The 19975-nt window shown below is 39.6% G+C and overlaps 1 protein-coding gene across 1 annotated transcript in view; it reads right to left on the reverse strand.

Annotated features, from left to right (window-relative positions):
• The window catches only part of cbln4 (cerebellin 4 precursor), a 150065-nt gene extending 130844 nt beyond the window's left edge, over positions 1-19221 (reverse strand). Inside the window, exons 1-2 of the mRNA XM_043710210.2 lie at positions 18500-19221; positions 16892-17008 (exon numbers count right to left, since the gene is read on the reverse strand). Of these exons, the coding sequence (XP_043566145.1) occupies positions 16892-17008; positions 18500-18778 (396 nt within the window). The 5' untranslated portion in view covers positions 18779-19221. The remainder of the gene's footprint in view (positions 1-16891; positions 17009-18499) is intronic.
• Between the last annotated feature and the right edge of the window lie 754 nt (positions 19222-19975).

Genomic DNA, 19975 nt, shown 5'->3' on the forward strand with positions numbered 1-19975 from the left:
AACTTAGGTTATTTCTTTGGCTGGTAAATTATTATGGAGAGTTCATACACAACCTGGCCTCCATCCTAGTACGTTTGCATCAATTTCTAAAACAGAGTCAGCCTTGAAAATGTTTGGAAATAATAGGAAGTGAAGAACAGCTATCATCCTCTAAGGTGTTGGCACACTACAATCCCAAGTTGATACTGGCATATGATGCCTCCTCATATAACATCGGGGTGATATTAGCTCATGGTGGCTCAATGGAAACAAACGTTCGATAGCCCTTGCATTCAGGACTTTGGCTAATGCAGAGGGTAAATTTGCCCAATTAGAGAAAGAAGGATTGGCGATCATATTTGGAGCCAGGAAGTTTCACTAATACCTAATGGGTGAAACTCTGTAATTACAACAGACCACAAACTCCTGCTAGGTCTGTTTAAAGAGAACAAAGCAGTGCCACTCATGGCTTCCGGTTGAATTCAGCAATGGGCTCTAATACTAACTGCCTATAATTATAGCTGAAAATGTGTTGCTGGAAAAGCACAGCAGGTCAGGCAGCATCCAAGGAACAGGAGAATCAACGTTTCGGGCATAAGCCCTTCTTCAGGCTTATGCCCGAAACGTCGATTCTCCTGTTCCTTGGATGCTGCCTGACCTGCTGCGCTTTTCCAGCAACACATTTTCAGCTCTGATCTCCAGCATCTGCAGCCCCCACTTTCTCTGCCTATAATTATAAGTTGGAACAGCATCTGGGAGGCCAAGTAACAAATGCGGAAGCATTGAGCCACTACTCACTGCCAGATACACTAGAAAAATCTGAATGGTTTTGAATTTTCTGGTCACACTTCCCATTACAGCTGACAATATTAGATTTTGGAAGCAGAAAGATTCAACTCTGGCAAAACTGAAACAGCTGATGGTGATTGGGGAAACTGAAGGCCCATCACAATCAGAATTAAAACCTTATTGGACCCAGAGAGACCAGATCATAGGAGAGGTTGGCGTATTGTTATGGGGAGCAAGAGTGATTGTCCCAAACAAAGTCATGGTCAGATACTTTCTGAACTCAACCAGGGTCATCTAGGGGTTTCCAAAATGAAGTTGTTAGCAAGAAGTTATGTTTGGTGGCTTGAATGCAGACATAGCCATATTGGTGAGGCAGTGCCCAGAGCGCCAAAAAGGACAAAAACTACCTCCAGCAACTCCCCTGCATTTGTGGGAATGGCCAGGAAAACCTTGGACTTGGTTACACGTCAACTATGCAGTTCCTTTCATGGGTTCAATGTTCTTAGTCATTGTGGATGCCCTCTCAACGTGGTTGGATATGCATGGAGTTCATTTGTTAAATATGGGAACAATAATAGAAAAACTACATGCATCTTTTCTCAATACATGGATTCCTGGAAGTCTTGGTCACAGATAACAGACCATCGTTTATCATCAGGGACTCTGATTATTTCCTAAATTCGAATTTGATTCAATATAAGGACAGCTCCATTCCATCTGTTATCCAATGGCCTGGCAGAAACTGCAGACCAAACTTTGAAGGCAGACTTGAAGAAGCAGCCTGCAGCTTCTTAGATATCAAATTGTCCTGATTCTTATTTGATTATAGGACCACCCATCATGCAACTGGCAGAATTGTTAATGGGTAGAAGACTCTGCACCAGGTTAAATCTTGTCATCCCAGACCTGGGGGTGGAGGGTGTAATGGTATCAGGAATACCAGTGTCGAACTCAAGACTCCATCAAGTGAGAGAAACAGTTTGCTACAGGAGACAAAGTTTGGTGTAAGAATCACAGTAATGGTCCTGCATAGGTAAAGGGCATGGTCAGGACCAATGATGTATAAAGTTTGGGTTGGTGCGACAGTCCTGAACAAGCATGCGGACTATATAAAAGCTGAGAACTCATGAACAGTGACGGAGCAAAATGTGCCCTTCTCCTTGGAACAGTCAGAAAGGCAGCCGCAACTCTCTCCAATAAGTGTTCTCAAGACTTATGAATTTGAGATGGATATAATGAGTGTAGCTGCATTGATGCCTTTGCCAGCAGAAGAAGAGAGTGAATTTCTACCTGGGCAGTCCTGGTGCAAGAGGTGAGCTCCAGTGCGTTACACGCCGGCCATTTTGGACACTGAGTTGGAGGAACCTGTTCCACTGCTAAAACGCCCCAGAAGGCTCTCAAAGGAAAAAAAAGACTAACTCCTGTCCTCAGACTGTGATTGTGATGAAGTCAGCCAGCTAGACACCACAGAATGTGAGCTCCCTGACTGGACTGTTAATTTGGTCTGACAGACAAAGAGAGGAGTATCTGAGATCCTGACACCCTGGATGCTGACTCTAACGAGGCTGTGCCAGAGTCAAGGATTTTCCATGTGTAAATAACGGGTGACAGGATGGTAGCCGCTGTGGAGTTATTTCAGTCATCTTGAAGGAAGTTGGTGCCAACTTTGGGATTTAAAAAAAAATCACTTCTTACCTCACACAGTCTCACCTGTTATCAGAGACAATGTGATCCCCGTTGTTTTGAAACCTTAAACCTAACTTCAAATGGAATGAATTTTAAACATACCAGAAACCTGCTATTCAGATATTCAAATAAATTTGTGCAACTCCAACAGGAACTATATTAAATAGTGGATTGAAACTAATTCATTTTAATGCAATGAATGGAGCTGACTTTAATCCTGATAAAATGCTTTGAAGCAGCACCTGTGATCCACAAAGCAGAACATTTTTCCATATGTCATGCAAGTATGAGCATAAAGTCCACAGGGTAAACTTATAGTTTCTTCCAAAAGCATATGAGGCAGCAGATACTACAGAAGTCAGAATATTGACACTAGCCAATCCTTCTCAAATCAAATAATGGAAGAAAACTAAAGATTGTGGTATTTCTTGTTATACTGTACCCTGGAGATCTAACAAAATTATCTTCATGCAATGAGAGATTGACAGAGATTCAATTCCCATCTGCTAATTGGGGAGTTGCAATGTACCAACAATCCAACTTACAGAAAAAAAGCAAATTCAGTCAGTAAAGTGATGTGTGGGAATCTCTAGTGGCTTTGTAACAAAGTGCAGGAGAAACTGTGACACTGGACCAAATATCGTCATCAATAAAAGATTGAATTAAGTAAAGAAAAAGGTAGTACACACAAAGATGCAGGAAGAGCATACAAGGAATTAAAAGGGGTCAGTCCACAAACTGGAAATTTCAAACCGTTACAGCTAAACTGTAACAATATTTTCAGAGAAACAATAGTTGTCCGTGCCTAAAATATTAAAAATAGAAGCACCAATGTGGACATAAGTAGATTATTTTTTCCTTACCATAGTACTGGCCTGTCCTCACTTACATTGCAGGAAATGATATGTAAAATAAAGACATTGGATAGTGTATATCAAAACAACACCAATGATACTCCTTCTTTCTTATGTTAATATGCAAAACAGAACAGCATTTAGAGCCATGCATAGATCACATATAATAGAACAGCAAAAGTGCTTCAATTTGTAATGTGATCACTGTCTTTACAATGTATAAAGTTTGATTGCTTAAAGAACAATTTAGAAACAGGTTACTTCAAAGACAATTGTTCTGAACTGGAATGAATAATTACAGTGAAAAATGATTTCAGTATTGCTGGAAATCTTACTCGGGAACTTTTCCCACCGGGATATTTAGTATAATTGGACAGAACCATTTAATCTTATGCAATTATAATTATGGTTCATTAAAATGGTTTTATCAGGATTTTACTACTTGTAAGACAGAAGCCATGTACACAAGGTGCATACATTTCAAAGACAGCAGTAAATTTGAAATTTGCCAGGTTTTTCCTCCTTGTGTCAGAAAGTACTGGTCAGGGTGTAGGTTTGCTCGCTGAGCTGTAGGTTTGATATCCAGACGTTTCATTACCTGGCTCGGTAACATCATCAGTGGCGGCCTCCAAGTGAAGCGAAGCTGTTGTCTCCTGGCATCTATTTATATTTTTCTCCTGGATGGGGTTCCTGGGGTTTTGTGGTGATGTCATTTCCTATTCGTTTTCTGAGGGGTTGATAGATGGTATCTAGATCTATGTGTTTGTTTATGGCATTGTGGTTGGAGTGCCAGGCCTCTAGGAATTCTCTGGCATGTCTTTGCTTAGCCTGTCCCAGGATAGATGTGTTGTCCCAGTCGAAATGGTGGTGTTTCATCCGTATGTAGGGCTACGAGGGAGAGAGGGTCGTGTCTTGATGTGGCTAGCTGGTGTTCGTGTATCCTGGTGGCTAACATTCTTCCTGTTTGTCCTACGTAGTGTTTGTGGCAGTCCTTGCATGGAATTTTGTAGATGATGTTGGTTTTGTCCATGGGTTGTACTGAGTCTTTTAAGTTTGTTAGTTTTGTTTGAGAGTGTTGGTGGGTTTGTGTGCTATTAGGATTCCGAGGGGTCTTAGTAGTCTGGCTGTCATTTCTGAAACTTCTTTGATGTACGGTAAGGTGGTTAGGGTTTCTGGTTGTGTTTGGTCTGCTTGGCGTGGTTTGTTCTTGAGGAATCTGCTGACTGTATTTTTTGAGTATCCGTTCTCCTTGAATACGTTGTATAGGTGGTTCTCCTCTGTTTTTCGAAGTTCGTCTGTGCTGCAGTGTGTGGTGGCTCGTTGGAATAGTGTTCTGATACAGCTTCGTTTGTGTGTGTTGGGATGGTTGCTGGTGTAGTTAAGTATTTGTTCAGTGTTTGTCGGTTTTCTGTATACGCTGGTTTGTAGTTGTCCGTTGTCCTTTTTTTCGACTGTGACGTCCAGGAATGCGAGTTTGTTGTCGGTTTCTTCCTCCTTGGTGAACTTTATGCCTGTGGGGGTGTTGTTGATGATGTTAAATGTCTCTTCTATCTTGTTTCCTTTTGTGATGACAAAGGTGTCATCTATGTAGCGGACCCAGATTTTTGGTTTGATGGTTGGTAGCCCTACACACCCTCTCTCCCTCGTAGCCCTACACACGGATGAAAAAAAACACCATTTCGACTGGGACAACACATCTATCCTGGGACAGGCTAAGCAAAGACAGGCCAGAGAATTTCTAGAGGCCGGGCACTCCAACCACAATGCCATAAACAAACACATAGATCTGCATACCATCTATCAACCCCTCAGAAAACGAATAGGAAATGACATCAGCACAAACCCCAGGAACCCCATCCAGGAGAAAGATATAAATAGAAAGCAGGAGACAACAGCTTCGCTTCACTTGGAGGTCGCCACTGATGATGTTATCGAGCCAGGTAATGAAACGTCTGGATATCAAACCTATAGCTCAGCGAGCAAACCTACAACCTAAACCTCAACCTGAGCTACAAAATTTTCACAAACTTTGCAAAAGGTACTGGTCAGACACAGCAGTTCTGACACTGTTGTGAAGGGAGAATCAGGATTAACATTTTGAGTCCGAAATGACTCTTCTTTGAAGCTGGGCTCAAAACATTAACTTTGTTACTCATTCCACATATGCTACCAGACCTGTTGAGTTTCTTTAGCATTTATTATATTTCAGATCCCCAGTATCAGCAGTACTTTACTTGTATTTCTCAGGCAATATCACTTTCAAATTATGCAAAATACCACATTGTTGGTGACAAGGCTTTTACTTGACAATTGGGAATTTAACTGTCAAACTAAAGGAATACTCAAGTCAACTAAAAGCACATATGAGAGCAGATTTACCAAACAGACGTCCCTGGTGAGGAGCAGTATTAGTAACCAGCAATATTTGGGAAATTACAGACTGGGCCTTGGATCTCCATCTATTGATTTAATAAATGGGAAGATAAAATCTGAAGGCTCATTATTTTCCAAGCAGTGATCTTTGTTAGCACCAAATTTTATTGGTTTGCCTGATGAGGGAATTTCAGCAGAATATACTCAGTCTTTTGTAACTACTAAAAGATATCCCATGATTTTACTCACGGTGTGTGAATAAAGTTGTCGATATATAACAATAATTGTATTTATGCCATAACAGAATAACGTTAGGGCTCAGAAGTGCCTCAAGACATTTAATGCAATTTTATAATGCAATTCTGAGATTTATAACAGCATTTTGGGGACTGAATTTGCTTTTTGTTTGTTGGAAGTCATAAATAATTGTTTAATTATATGCATTTAACAAAATTAAATAGCAGGAATAGGTTGATGTACAATGCCATAGTCACCTGAAAGTATCAGCATAGGTGGGCAGGGTGGTGAAGAAGGTGTACAGAATGTTTACCTTCATTAGCTGGGGTATTGAATATAGAAGCGAGGAAGTCTTGTTACAATGTCATGCAACATTAGCTAGGCTACTGACTGAATACTTTGTGAAATTCTGGTTGCTATACTATCAGAAGGATTGGAGAGAGGGCAGAGGAGATTCACCAGGATGTTGCCTGGGACAAGAAGTCTCAGTTATGAGGAGAGACTGGATAGGTTGAGTTTGTTTTCCCTGGAGCAGAGGAAGCTGAGGGAGGACATATTTTGAAAAATACAAAATGTTGAGAGGCATAGACAGAGTAGATCATGAGAATGTTTCTCCTCATGGCAGACTTGCATAAGACTAGTGGCCTTAGTATATGGTAAAGGGTAGGTGGTTTAGTGGAGATCTGAGAAATAACTTTTCTGCCAAGATGGTGATAGAAATATGGAGAATGCTGCTTTTGAGAGGGTGGTGGAGGCAAAAATTCTCCCAATATTTAAGAAGCATCTGGACGAGCACTTAAAATGCCAGGACATAGGCTATGGACCAAGTGCAGGTAAATGGAATTAGTGTGGTTTGGTGTCTGTTGGTCAGCATAGACATGGTAGACCGAAGGGCCTGATTCTATGCTGTATAACTCCATGACTCTTTCACAAGTAAATAGAATTTAATTTTACAAAGAAATCCACAATGTTAACTTAAAGAATAATTTTGTGAAAGACAGAGAGAAGTATTTGATCACTTGGCTACCATGAAGGCTACTTAATTGTCTGAAATATTGTTTGCCCAGAACATGCTTAGAAGTCTTTTGAAAAAAGTAGTGGTGTGAGATCTACCATAGTCACTGAAATTTAGCAATCTGAACAATTGACCTTGAATGGAATTAATCATCAATAAAAACGCATCTTCTAAGAATCTGAAGATTTGCATCCTTTCTTCTGCAATGGACCCTTCCCATGTCTTCTTTCCCCATTGTATTCCATAGTTGTTGCTACAATGTTCCAGACCCCGACTTGGGCGGTGTGTTCAGGCATCTTTACTGGCGCTCAGAATATCAATACGGCTCTATTCTTGTAAATCTGAATGACACCTGAACTATTTCTGTCAGGTTGCCTTCACCAGTAGAGTAACACAAATGACATTTTGGAGGTGGCATGCATATAATGTGCAGCTAACACCATTCAAATGTTACACATTATATTGCAAAACAAACTTAAGATTTTTAGTTGTTTTGATCTCAGCTATTGCTAATACTGAACAAGTAAGGTCAAAGAGTGAAACTTGACTTGATAACCATAATTTGTTTGCCACTTGTTGTTAAAGTACTCATTCACAAAACATCATTATAAAAATTATGTGAAACTGTACTATATCAACAATAAAAAATTAACTCTTCTTTCCTCAACCACAACCTTATAGATTCTGAAACATCAGTGAACAGTCATTCTGTTTTCAGTTGAAATATTCTTGCCCAGTTGACAATGCTGTTGTGATTTATTTCTAACAATCATTTGGAACCACTCTATGCTATCTTATTTATTTAATGTCTCTTCATGAAACCCTAAAACAAATTGGTAACACAGCTCATTCACTTCTTCATGTCAATTCCTTAAACCAATACATTCAACAGCCTTGTTGGATGTTTCCTCTCTGACACCCAATGCCTTCTATTTCTGGATCATTTTCTCTCACTAACTTCCAAGCGACTCAGGTTTCCTTTGCTTCTGTCGTGTCTGCTTTAGAGACTGTTAAACTGCACGTCTGATTTTACAGGCCAATTCCTCTCTGAATGATGTGTTTCTCTGTGAAGAAGACCTGTCCACTCACTGATCTTCTGATTAGTTTTGACTTTTTAAAATAGCTTTTTCTCTATTTCTGTCTCATTAGGTAAGCAAAAAAGTTGTTGTTAAACAAAGGCACATTAATTTTTCTCTCTTCTACTCTTTGTTTTCCACAGCACTGAGCTATTCATCTTAAGGATATTTAAAGGCCTCATGTAAATGCATGGGAACAACTTTCTAGACTATTTGGGATCACATACAGAAATCAAACAGAACAAATGATTTCCCTTTTTAAAACATGGAATGTATAAATACAGATCAAAGTTAAAGCTATAAATATTCGTGTCCATTTATATCAAATAGCAATAAACCTTAACACACACAGAAATTGATGGAAAAGCTCAACAGGTCTGCCAGCAAATGTACAGAGAAATCAGAGTTAACATTTTGGGTCAAGTGACCCTCCCTCAGAATTTGTAAATCCTGTTAGACCTCAGATGACAGTATTATATTTTATGATCTTAAAGGGACACATCTGAATTTACATTATGGCAAGCAGTTCTCAGCTAGTATCCAGAACAATGGCATTTACTTGGCAATGTACAAAACTACCCAGGCGTGTCCTGCCCGTAAAAAGCAGAACAAACCCAACCTGGTCAATTACTAACCCCTGAGGCTACTCTCAATCATCCTGAAAGTGTTGAATGGAGTCACTAGCAAGCAGGCAGTGACTGACCAATGATCTGCTCACTGATGCCCAGTTTAGATTTTGCTAGGGTAAGTCAGCTCCTAATTCCATTACACTTTGTTCCAAACATGAACAAAAGATCTGAACTCAGGAAGTGAGGTGAGATCAGGATAAGAGTTATCCTGGGATAACTATTTATAACTATTTGACAAATATTTGTCAAGGATCCCTGGCAAAACTGAAGTGAATGTGAATTGGGGAAAACATTCCATTGTTTGAAGTCATACCAAGAACAAAAGAAAAAGCTTGCTGGAGGTCAATTAACTCAATGCCAGGGTATCTCTGCTGCAGTTCCTTAGAATAGTGCCTTGTGCCCAACCATCTTCTGCTGCTTCATCAATGGCCTTCTTTTCATTGTCAGGTCAGAAATGGGAATATATACTAATAATTGCATGGTGTCCGATATATTTCATGTCTCTCCAGATACTAATGCAATCTGTATCAATATCTGTAGCAAAACCTTTACACATTCAGCTTAGACCAATAAATGGCAAATAACATTTATGCCTTGCAAGTGCCAGGTAGTGACCACATCCAATGAAAGAGAATCCAACCAATTTCCCTTGACATTAAATGGCATTACCAACACTGACTGCACCCACTATCAATATTCTGGTTGGTAACCTTTGTCCAAAAACTGAACTGGACCAACCATATACATAGTTACAAAAGAGCAGGTCTAAGGCTGAGAATTCTGCACAGAGTGATCCATCAAAGCCGACAGGGCACAAGGCAGGAATAAGATGTAATATTCGACACTTGCCTGGGTGAGTTCAGTTCTAAAAGCACTCAAGATGCTTGACATCATCCAGGACAAAGCAGCGCACGTAATTGAAATTTCATCCAGCATATTCAATGTTCACTACAAATACACAGTGGCATCACTGTGTACCATCTAAACGTAACTCACCTAAACCCTTTCGACAGAGGGACCTAGGGATGCAGGTATGTAATTCTTTCAGGTTTGCGTATATATCTAGACAGGATGGTGGAAACAGTGTTTGGCACACTTGCTTTCATTGCTCAGCCGTTTGAATATAGCTGTTGAGAAGTCATGTTAAGGTTAAAGCTAAGTCATCAATGTTAAGAGCATTAATGAGGCCTATTCTGGAATACTGTCTCCAGTTTTGGTCACTCAGTTATAGGAAGGATATTATTATGCAGGAGGGGGTGCAGAAGAGATTTATTAGGATGTTGCTGGGTATGGAAGGTTCGAATTATGAAAAAAGGCTGGATAGGCTGGGACTTTTTCAGTGGGATGTAGAAGGTTGAGATGCAATCTAGTAGAAGTTTATAAAATAATGAGAGGTATAGGTTGAGTTAATGGTAGCTGTCTTTTCCTTAGGGTGGGGGATTTCAAAGCGAGTGGGCACTTTTTAAGGTGAGAGAGGAGAGGTTTAAAAAGACATAAGAGGCAATTTCTTTCACATACAGGGTGGTTTGCGTGTGGAATGAACTTCCTGAGGAAGTGGTGGATGTGGGTACAATTACAACAAGTTACCAGACATTTGGATAGATACATGAATAGGAAAGGTTTGGAGGGATATGGGCCGGAAGCAGGCAGGTGGGGCTAGTTTAGTTTGGGATTGTGTTCGGCATGGACTGGTTGGACTTAAGAGTCTTCTTCCATGCTGAATGACTCTATGACTCGACAATGCTATGACAGCACAGAAACGTATGACTTTTATCACCTGGAAGGACAATGGTAGCAGACAATTGGGAACACCATCAACAGTAGTTTTCCCTCCAAGTCACCCATGGTGCTAACGTGGAACCATACCGTCATTTCATCAATGTTACTGGATTAAATTCCAGTAACACCTTTCCTAACTGTATTTTGGATGTTCCTACCCTATAAGCACTGCAGCAATTCAAGAATGCGGCCTACCACCAGCTTCTCTGGTGTCATTTGGAATAAGCAATGATTGCTGGCCTGGTCAGCCATGCCCATATGCCATGGACATTAAAAAAAAACACACCCATGTTCTAACATTAGGACCATTAGCCTTCTCAGATTGCCATGAAGTCTCCCAGAGATAACGATTAATTTACTGGGCATTACTGCAAGCAATCTGAAGCAAAAATCATTCTGACCATATGCACAACAAATAGCAGGCCTGGAAGGAATCCACAATACAAAGCAGCCCTGGTGAATATGTGGTCTCACTAGTGTAATCCAAGAACTGAGAATATTGTCTTCACCATTATTAACCGACAATACATGGATCAACATGTTAGGCAATGAAAGGCAAAATAAAGGGAGTCGGGATGGTTGAAGGCAAGTACTTATATGATGAATTTACTTGGAATATGCTCCTCAAATCAATCTCAACCCAATTCAGCATTATTTTCCTTATAAGACCAAATACTATTCAACACAAAGAAGGATGCCTTCTCAGAAAATTATTTCTCCCCAACACATTTATTTTTGTGGCTGGTCAGCATGGAATTTCCCCTCTTTCTCCATGCTTGCAATAACGCAGAGTAACTCTTAGTCCCAGTCCAGTTGTCTCTACAAAACAAAACGCCAAGGATTTTGACTACTACAACAAAGTGATATTCCTCTCTGCAATAAATTTATAGAAAATCTTTTGCAGTTTACCTTTTCTAAGACTGAGCCTCCAGGATCATCATGCCACATGTAAACTCTAAGTCTCCCCGAAGCACCTCAGAGATCCTGAGCAAACTCTCATGGATTTCTGGCATCTCCCCATATCAATAAAACATCTAAAGATGCCATTTTATCCCTATAATTGATTTCTTTTTTTAGAATATGATTCTCAAGCCTTTATTTTCTTTCAATCTTTAAATTTCATTTCGTAAATATTTATTAATGTAATCATCTGCAAAAAATACATTTAACATATTCATTAATCAATATTTATTGATTGAATAATAAATTAAAATGAAAAGTAAAAGATCCACTTTTATACAGTGTAATTCATATTTCACGTTATCCCAAAGTGTTATGTTGCCAATGATATACTTTGAAAATATGGTCACTACCATAAGGCAAGGAAAGAAATAAAGTAAGCAGCTGATTTTTTTACAAAGGTGGATGGGTGCAGAGTAGGAGTGGGATCAAGATTGTTGTCAACTTTTATACTGGATGATAATGTACAAGACAAGATACCAGATCCTCAGTCTGTTATCTATTTCTCCCAATCTTCACTGCAATGATCTCCAGGCTATGTATTAACATCACAACCATTTTCCAGATCATAGAATGCATAGAATCTCCATTGTGTGGAAGCAGGCCATTCAGCACATCGAGTCCACACTGACCCTCTGCAGAGCATCCCACCCAGACCAATCCCATCCCTGTAACCCTGCATTTCCTATGGGTAACCCACCTGGCCTGCATATCCCTGGATACTGTGGGCAATTTAGCATGGCTAAATTAACTAACCTGTACATCTTTGGACTGCAGAAGGAATCTGCAGCACCTGCAGCAAACATACAGAGAATGGGCAAACTCCACACAGACAGTCGCCGAAGGGTGGAATTGAACCTGGGTCCCTGACACTAACTACTGATAATCACTGAACCACCTTTCCACTCCAAACGTGTCACTCATGAGGTAAATATTAGGAAGATTGAGATGATTGACATGAATTTTCATTCACAAAATGGGCAACTTTGGATCAAGTTAGCAGTTGGAATTCAAAATAAAAATTTAAACAGTCTACTCACTTCTGATTTGAACAGAGTTGGGGAAAGAGGAGTAGGCACTCCTAGAGTCATAGAGATGTACAGCATGGAAACAGACCCTTCAGTCCAACCCGTCCATGCCGACCAGATATCCCAACCCAATCTAGTCCCACTTGCCAGCACCCGGCCCATATCCCTCCAAACCCTTCCTATTCATATACCCATCCAAATGCCTCTTAATTGCAGGAGGGAATGTGGTCATTTTAAAATATCATGCCTTTATTTTAATAGATATTGTATTGCATTTTTAGATCCCTTTTATTTCTATTTTAATGACTTCAAAACAGCTTGTAGACCAGTGGGTGCAGGAGTACAAACTATTGCCTCACAAGATATTGCATTAGGTCACGAAAGGCAAACAGTTTGGGGTTGGGATAATTGGAACCTGGAGGAAAAACGATGAATCTACTCAGAGTATGCTGCTTGCATTTCCAGCCCAATCAAATGTTTCTGGTTTTCCTCATAAAACTGAATATCACTCCATACAAGGAAGTATAATATCTGAGACAATGATTTCTGTGCAACACAATTATTTGTGTTGTCCAATAACCTGGAATTTCAACCTTTATGGCATACTGGCTGTATCCCAATGATAGCCTTTATTCTAGCAATATAAACATTAAAGCTTACCACCACATGCCCCCTACCTCAATGCTATCATCTATAAACTCCTCTTCCATCAACACCACCTGCACCACCATAAGAATTCAAAACCCTTTACCATCACCAGACTCCCAACCACCATCAGACTGATGCTGACCACCACTGATAATTTATGTCTCTCCTACATGCATTCAAACATATCATAGAATCATAGAATCCCTACTGTATGGAAACAGGCTATTTGGCCCAACAAGTCTACACCAACCCTCCGAAGAGTAATCCACCCGGACTCATTCCCCTACCCTATTACCCCACATTTCCCCTAACTAATGCATCTAACCTATATATCTCTGAACACAATGGACAAGTTAGAATGGCCAATTCACCCAAGCTGCACATCTTTAGATCCTAACTCATCCCTTAATAATCACAGCCATGCCTTCTCATTCTCCTTTTCAGAGCCCTTCATGAGCTCACCCTTCCCTAACTTTACAACCCTCTTCAGACATCCAAGTCTAGTACATCACAGCACTTGTTAAATCCAGACTGTTGTATATTTCCAATTTCAATTGCTTTGCCATTGGTGGCCATATTTAAGCTATCTTGGCCCCAAGCTCTGGAATGCCCTCTTTCTACTTTTCACTTTTCACTCCTTTTTCTCAAATTAAGTTGATCCTTAAAACTTAGTTCATTGACCAAGCTTTCAATCATAAGTTTGATAATTTCTTTGGCTTGACATCAAAAACATTTTTATTGATAAAGCTTTTACAAGAGTTCTATATTAAAACTTTCATGCAAATTAATGTTATTGTTGTCGAAGGTGACAACCATGTCCCAGACCATAGGCTACTCAGGGAAAAATACCACAGAAAATGTGAGAATTGCTTAAAAAAAGAAGCAAAACTTAGTTTTGTAGTCCTGAGAAACAAATATATTTGTTTTGTGATTCATGATGATGCAGTCAATCATAGAATCATAGAATTCCTACAATGTGGAAGCAAGCCATTCAATCCATCTAGTCCACACCAACCTTCAGAAGAGCACCTTAGCCTGACCCATTCCCTACTCCATCCCTGAACCTTGCATTTCCCATTGCCAATTCACCAAACCTGCACATCTTTGGATTTTGAAAGGAAACCAGAGCACCCAGAGGAAACGCACGGAGACACAGGGAGAATGTGCAGACTCCGCACAGATAATCTCCCAAAACTCAAATTGAACTCAGATCCCTTGCACTGTGAGGTAGCCAATGGCGTAGGTCACATTAAGATTGACAGAAAAAGTAGTGAAGAAAATTCAGCAAGAATGAAGGAAAAACTGCAATGCACTGAGGAAATAGAGGTAACATTATTACCAGATGATGTCGTGCATCATACACAGGAAGCAGAAATAATATCAGGAAAGTGCTGAATGTGAAAAGGGAGGGGAAGATTTGCTAAGAATGAAGATATTCACAAGGAAATGAAATTATGAGAAAATTAAGAGAGATGAACAAAAAAACAAATAGGATGACTGACTGAGAAGAAATGGAAGAATATCCCAAGCTGAGGACAGTGTCAATAAAATTAAGAAAATTTAGCAATGTACCATTGGAAAAGCAAAGCGAAATATAATGCAATTGAAATGAAGTCTAACAATGCCCAGATTTTAAAGTGAAAAAAGTAAAAGATTTAATTGTCCTTCACAAAGCATGTTTTATGCTGTGGGTCAGAATCAGATCAATATTACTCTTTCCATTTCAGAATTACAAAAGAGCTGAGAGCATCAGAAAATACTACTTTAAGAAAACAAGTGCAGATGACAATAGATCAAAACAACTTACAGATAACAATGAGACAACATCTGTACATAATAAAAACATAGTGCTGGTGCTGCTGATGATGTTATGGAGTTAATGCAGCATGTAATGTCCCACGCTATGGTTGATTATGATTCCTGTGACATCAATGCTAAACTAAAACTTCAAAACCAGTCTAGCTGAATTTTCTTCACTGCTCCCTATCAATCTTGTTGTGACCTTCACTATTGGTTATTTCCATGAACTATAGAAAGTTGACATTCAACTGCTTCAATTTCTCAAGACTGAAATATTAAGTTTTCTTTCTAATTTTTAAACAATTATCATATTTCTTATGGTACTGTCCATGAGGAGCTTGTGGTCTGGAACATGGTTATTATGTTTGACAATAATAACATGAATTTGCATGACACTTTGAACATAGTGTGTTTGGAAAAACTTTAACAATAAAAATGTTTTTGATGCCAAACCAAGGAGATATCAAACTTATGATCAAAACTTTGGTCATTTAACTAAGCTTTAGCGTCAACTAAGATTTGGAATTGCAAAAATGTATCACACACATTTGAATACAATTAAAAGTTCTCAATGATGTTGCACAACTCTCATTTCCCATCTTCTGATGGGAACCTAACAGGATTGAATGAGCCGTACATATATACCTCTAGTTTTTTTAAAATTCAATTCAAAGTCAAACTGCATAGAATGTAAAATATGTAGGTTATACAATGATTAGCAATATAGTAAATCACAATATGGTCATGAATAGCATGGGCCTTATTCACCAATGAAAAACTGTTGTGGAGGGAAATCCATTTGGGAAACCAAAATTGATCTGTTAGCAGAGCATAGCAGCTATTTGTGGGTGGGTGTTTGGCATTGACAAAGGCTATTGAAGTTAATTCCAAATCAGTGCATTGAACAGTAACATTGGTAAGACAAGATAAAACATTTAAAGACACACCAACGTTGTTTAAATGCTCCAATAGCCTAGCTTTCTACAACACTGTAAACTCTGCTAGTCTGATAATTCCCATCCCATTTATTCACACCATTGACTTCAATATCTTTTGTCCTTCTTATTTCTTTTACCATATTATTGGAAGACATGACTTCATCCATCTAGATTTCAAAGATCTAAACAATTCAGATTCTGTTATGAATGGTTTTAAATTGGTAGACTCTGTAAAATGGAAACTTAATTTATGCAGTGGTAAAGGGAAAAATGTTGCTAATATTTTTGGGATTCATCCAAGAGAAATGGATATGAAATTCACTAACTATACCTGAATATTTGATGATGACAGTAAGTGAACTGCCCTACAGCAATGATCACAATACATACCAAATATTAACAAAAAAATCATAAATAAACAGACTTCAAATGGAGGGTTTGAATAAGTCTCATTGCAAACGTCAATGGAATACTTCACTTGGTGCATTTCAAACTGACAGATATCTAAAGTCCAGCCTTAAGATCAGTGTTAGCTGATGAACTGAATGCTAGAGTTAGACGGTGCTGCAGGGTAGAAGCCATTACGTTAAAAGAACTGCAGCTGACTGAAAAGCTTCTTATAAATTTTCTATAGCAAGAGAGGTCTGGGTCTCCTCTCTCACATTGTATCTGTAATCAGATATACTCTGAGCAGTGAATTTTCCTTTAGCTTATCTCAACACAGTTTCCTTATCCAGTGCAAGAGATAGTTGTCAAAGCAAATGCAAAGTGTCAATTATGGCTTTTGAAGTTATTTCTTTTTATTTGAGGTTGAAAGTAACAAATTTAATTTCTTTTTTTTAAACTACATCACTAATGGTATCACAATCAATGTAGAGAAACAATGCAATGATGACATATCTCTCAGTGATTGTGTGGCAGATTTGTCCCAAGAAAATACCTGTACAAAGTCATGAGTTTCCATGTGTAAAAGCCCTTGTCATGTTTACAGGATGAATCATACACATCATCCTGCTTGTATTTGGATAGCGTTGGATAGGGTTAACTGACCACATTGCTGCAATGGGAATTTCAATAGCTATAAACACTCACATACAAACCTGAATAGTTTGACTCTGGTACACTTTGATAACATGAAAGTTGAAACTGTAAATGCCTTTTCTTGGGGCAACAAAGACCGACTCCAGGGTAAAGCAATTGCCCACATTTACTAAGATCTGCAATAAAGAGAGAGAGAGAGGGGGATAATTTGATCAGTCTGTGTTGTCAGCCTGGAGGAGAAATCATTGCGTTCACAGACATTGGCAAATCATAGGAGATATATATATTTACATACGCAGCTGATGCGAATCCAAACTGACCAAATGTAGAATAAAATGCCCTCTTTCCAATCATTACTCCATGTGAATCTGGCAGCTGGTATAGATGGCAGCTGTATTAATTCAACTTTAAGGTGGGCTGAACTGATCAATATATTTCTCGTCAATCGACATTCCGACATGTCGAGTGATACTAAGGAAGTCACAACTCACAATTACTGGCCATTTTTAATAACACACTGAAGAAGGCGACTAGCTGAAAATAAATCAAGAAAAGTTGAGATTTTTAAAATTATAATTTCTGTGGGGAAAGCAATATTGGAGTTATCTGATTGAGGCTGCTAGTTTCCCCCTCTAGTAGTTGCCACGTATTCTGTGTCACAATCCGATAACAATAACCCTGAGACATTTTAACTAAGGAGAGGGAAACAATTAACGCAATGTTTGCCTGTGATTCCCTATGCAACTTTAGAAAATGCACATTGAGCTAACTTTTCCGAAGTAAGATCCTATTATCTGAAACCTGAATCATAATCCGCTTCTCTCCAGCAACTTTATTTATCTACTGAAATATATATCCCTCACGGGCAGTTTTAAAATCGAAACTGCGCGACATTATCAAACTGAGTTCATGACTGTAATATCTCTCACTTACTGGATCCTATGAATGTTAAAGCGCAGATAATGTACAGTTTGAATGAATTATTTTATATTTAGCTTCTTTTAATTTTATTGAGAGCCAGCGGCTATGCATCCACTGCTATTTATTGGCAATGATTATGTAATTATACATTCTGAACGCATCCGTTCCTTTTCTTCTCATTTACAATTAATCCTGAATTAATCCAATGTCATTTCATCAAAACGTTTATAGCTACATCCTAGTACATTTAGAGTCAGTAATACAAGATAGTTCTATTCAACTGAGATTCCCTTTTTGCCCATTAACACTTGTTGCACCACTCTACACTGTCAATCCTCCTTGTTTTATAATACGGGTCTAGTTTCAGATAGGTCAGGCAGCATCCAAGGAGCAGGAGAATCGACGTTTCGGGCATAACCCCTTCTTCAGGAACGTCGATTCTCCTGCTCCTTGGATGCTGCCTGACCTGCTGCGCTTTTCCAGCAACACATTTTTCAGCTCTGATCTCCAGCATCTGCAGTCCTCACTTTCTCCTAGTTTCAGATAGTCACGCAAATAAATCGATTTGTGGAGTGACACACTGACTGAACATTTAGCCATTTTTTAAAACAATGTCATTGCATTTCCACGTTAGGGTTAACACTGACTCACACCTGGCCATCTTTCAGCCAGTCCTTGATATAAGCGCTGGCTTTGGAAGTGAGATCTCCCACTGGCTGTTCTTGTTTCCAATTCTCCGAGATTACCTGATCAAAGTAAATGATCCGAGTTTTGTTGCTCATCTCCGATGGCTCATGGTTGGTGCTCCTCACAGTGGAGAAAGCCACCTTGGAGTTAGCGGCGCGGACCGAGATCCCAAGCGGGGAGGAGGAGGATGAGCCCTTGGAGTCTCCCGTCGGATTGGAGTCGCACACCACCAGGCACTTCCCCTCCAGGACGATGGGCTCCGTGTCATTCTGTGTCAGCACCGGCACCGTGGTCAGCGCCAGGCCAGCCAGCGCCGTCAGCACCATGGACAGCACCATTGTCGACTGCAGCCACCACCAACCCTCGCGGCAACACCAAGCAACCAGAAACAAGCCTCTCCACTCTCGTGTCTTCCTCCTTTCCCTCTTCCTAGATTTCAGCTGGACGAACGATAGCTGCTCCTCTTAACCTGCTCTACACCTGGCTATCCCAGTACGAATCGGCAGAACCCCCTCCAGGAAACATGGCACTGCACCTGAAAGTCCCCCGTCCCTTGCAAACCTCTCTCCCCGGAATGTGTGACACACACACACACAAAAAAAAACAAACCCTTCTTGATCTATAAATCCCGGTGTGAATTATTGATGGAGAAGACCACAGCCAAACAAAACATTATTTGACGCTGCCATATCAGTTCGTCTGGACGGGGTTTTCAGGCGATCTATTTATTCCAGAGGTTCACTCCTGGTCCTGCTCACGAGCTCCCTTCTCTGATCTGTGTGTCAGAGACAGTCCCTCCGGTTTTGTGTCACTCACCGACTGCACTTTGAAAGCTTGGGAAGAGTACTGCAAATGAACGCTCTGCTTTATCTTGTTAAAAATCCTGCCTGAATGTAAATGATCTTTGCCAGTAAGACGTCACGATAAAGAAAGAAAAAGACATAAGCACGCAACAATCAGCCTAGGAATGGAACAGCCAGGCAGTGCCTACCCTAAAATTACCTCGTTGTCCCCATATTTTATATCCAGATATGTCTCACAGTTTGCTACACATGTGCTCATTATCCAAGTTTAGCTGTCCATAATTTATAATTTAAAAAATTGCGAACGAATTTGCTTCTAAGCAGCGAAAAAAGTTCTGATTGTTTCAAAAATCGAGCGCTTTTGTGCAATGAAAGCTCGGGAACTAGAAAGGTATCTTCAAAAAACATCTATAAATGGGTAGAAAGTTCAGTTGCGACTGAACATGCATCCCATTGCTCTGCAGATATGTTTGTTTCTTGGATGGAAAATTTAAGCAAGTTTAAATTGTGTTGTTTTAAAATAATATTAATCTAATCGTTCAGCCGCAAGAAAATGTCACCCTTTCTCAGCTCAGTGCTGCTTCCAATCACACCCCTGGATTTAATTCTCAACTGCGCCGCCGTGTGGTAGCTCTCATTATACCTCTCACCGGGAATGCCCAATACATTGGTCCCTTTCATCGAGCATATCAATATCAACTGTTCAAATAACTGTGGTGCAGTCTACTAATA

This window comes from Chiloscyllium plagiosum, unplaced genomic scaffold, assembly GCF_037043375.1.
Source record: "Chiloscyllium plagiosum isolate Xiang-an unplaced genomic scaffold, Cpla_swu_hap1 HiC_scaffold_15, whole genome shotgun sequence".
NCBI classification, from domain to species: domain Eukaryota; kingdom Metazoa; phylum Chordata; class Chondrichthyes; order Orectolobiformes; family Hemiscylliidae; genus Chiloscyllium; species Chiloscyllium plagiosum.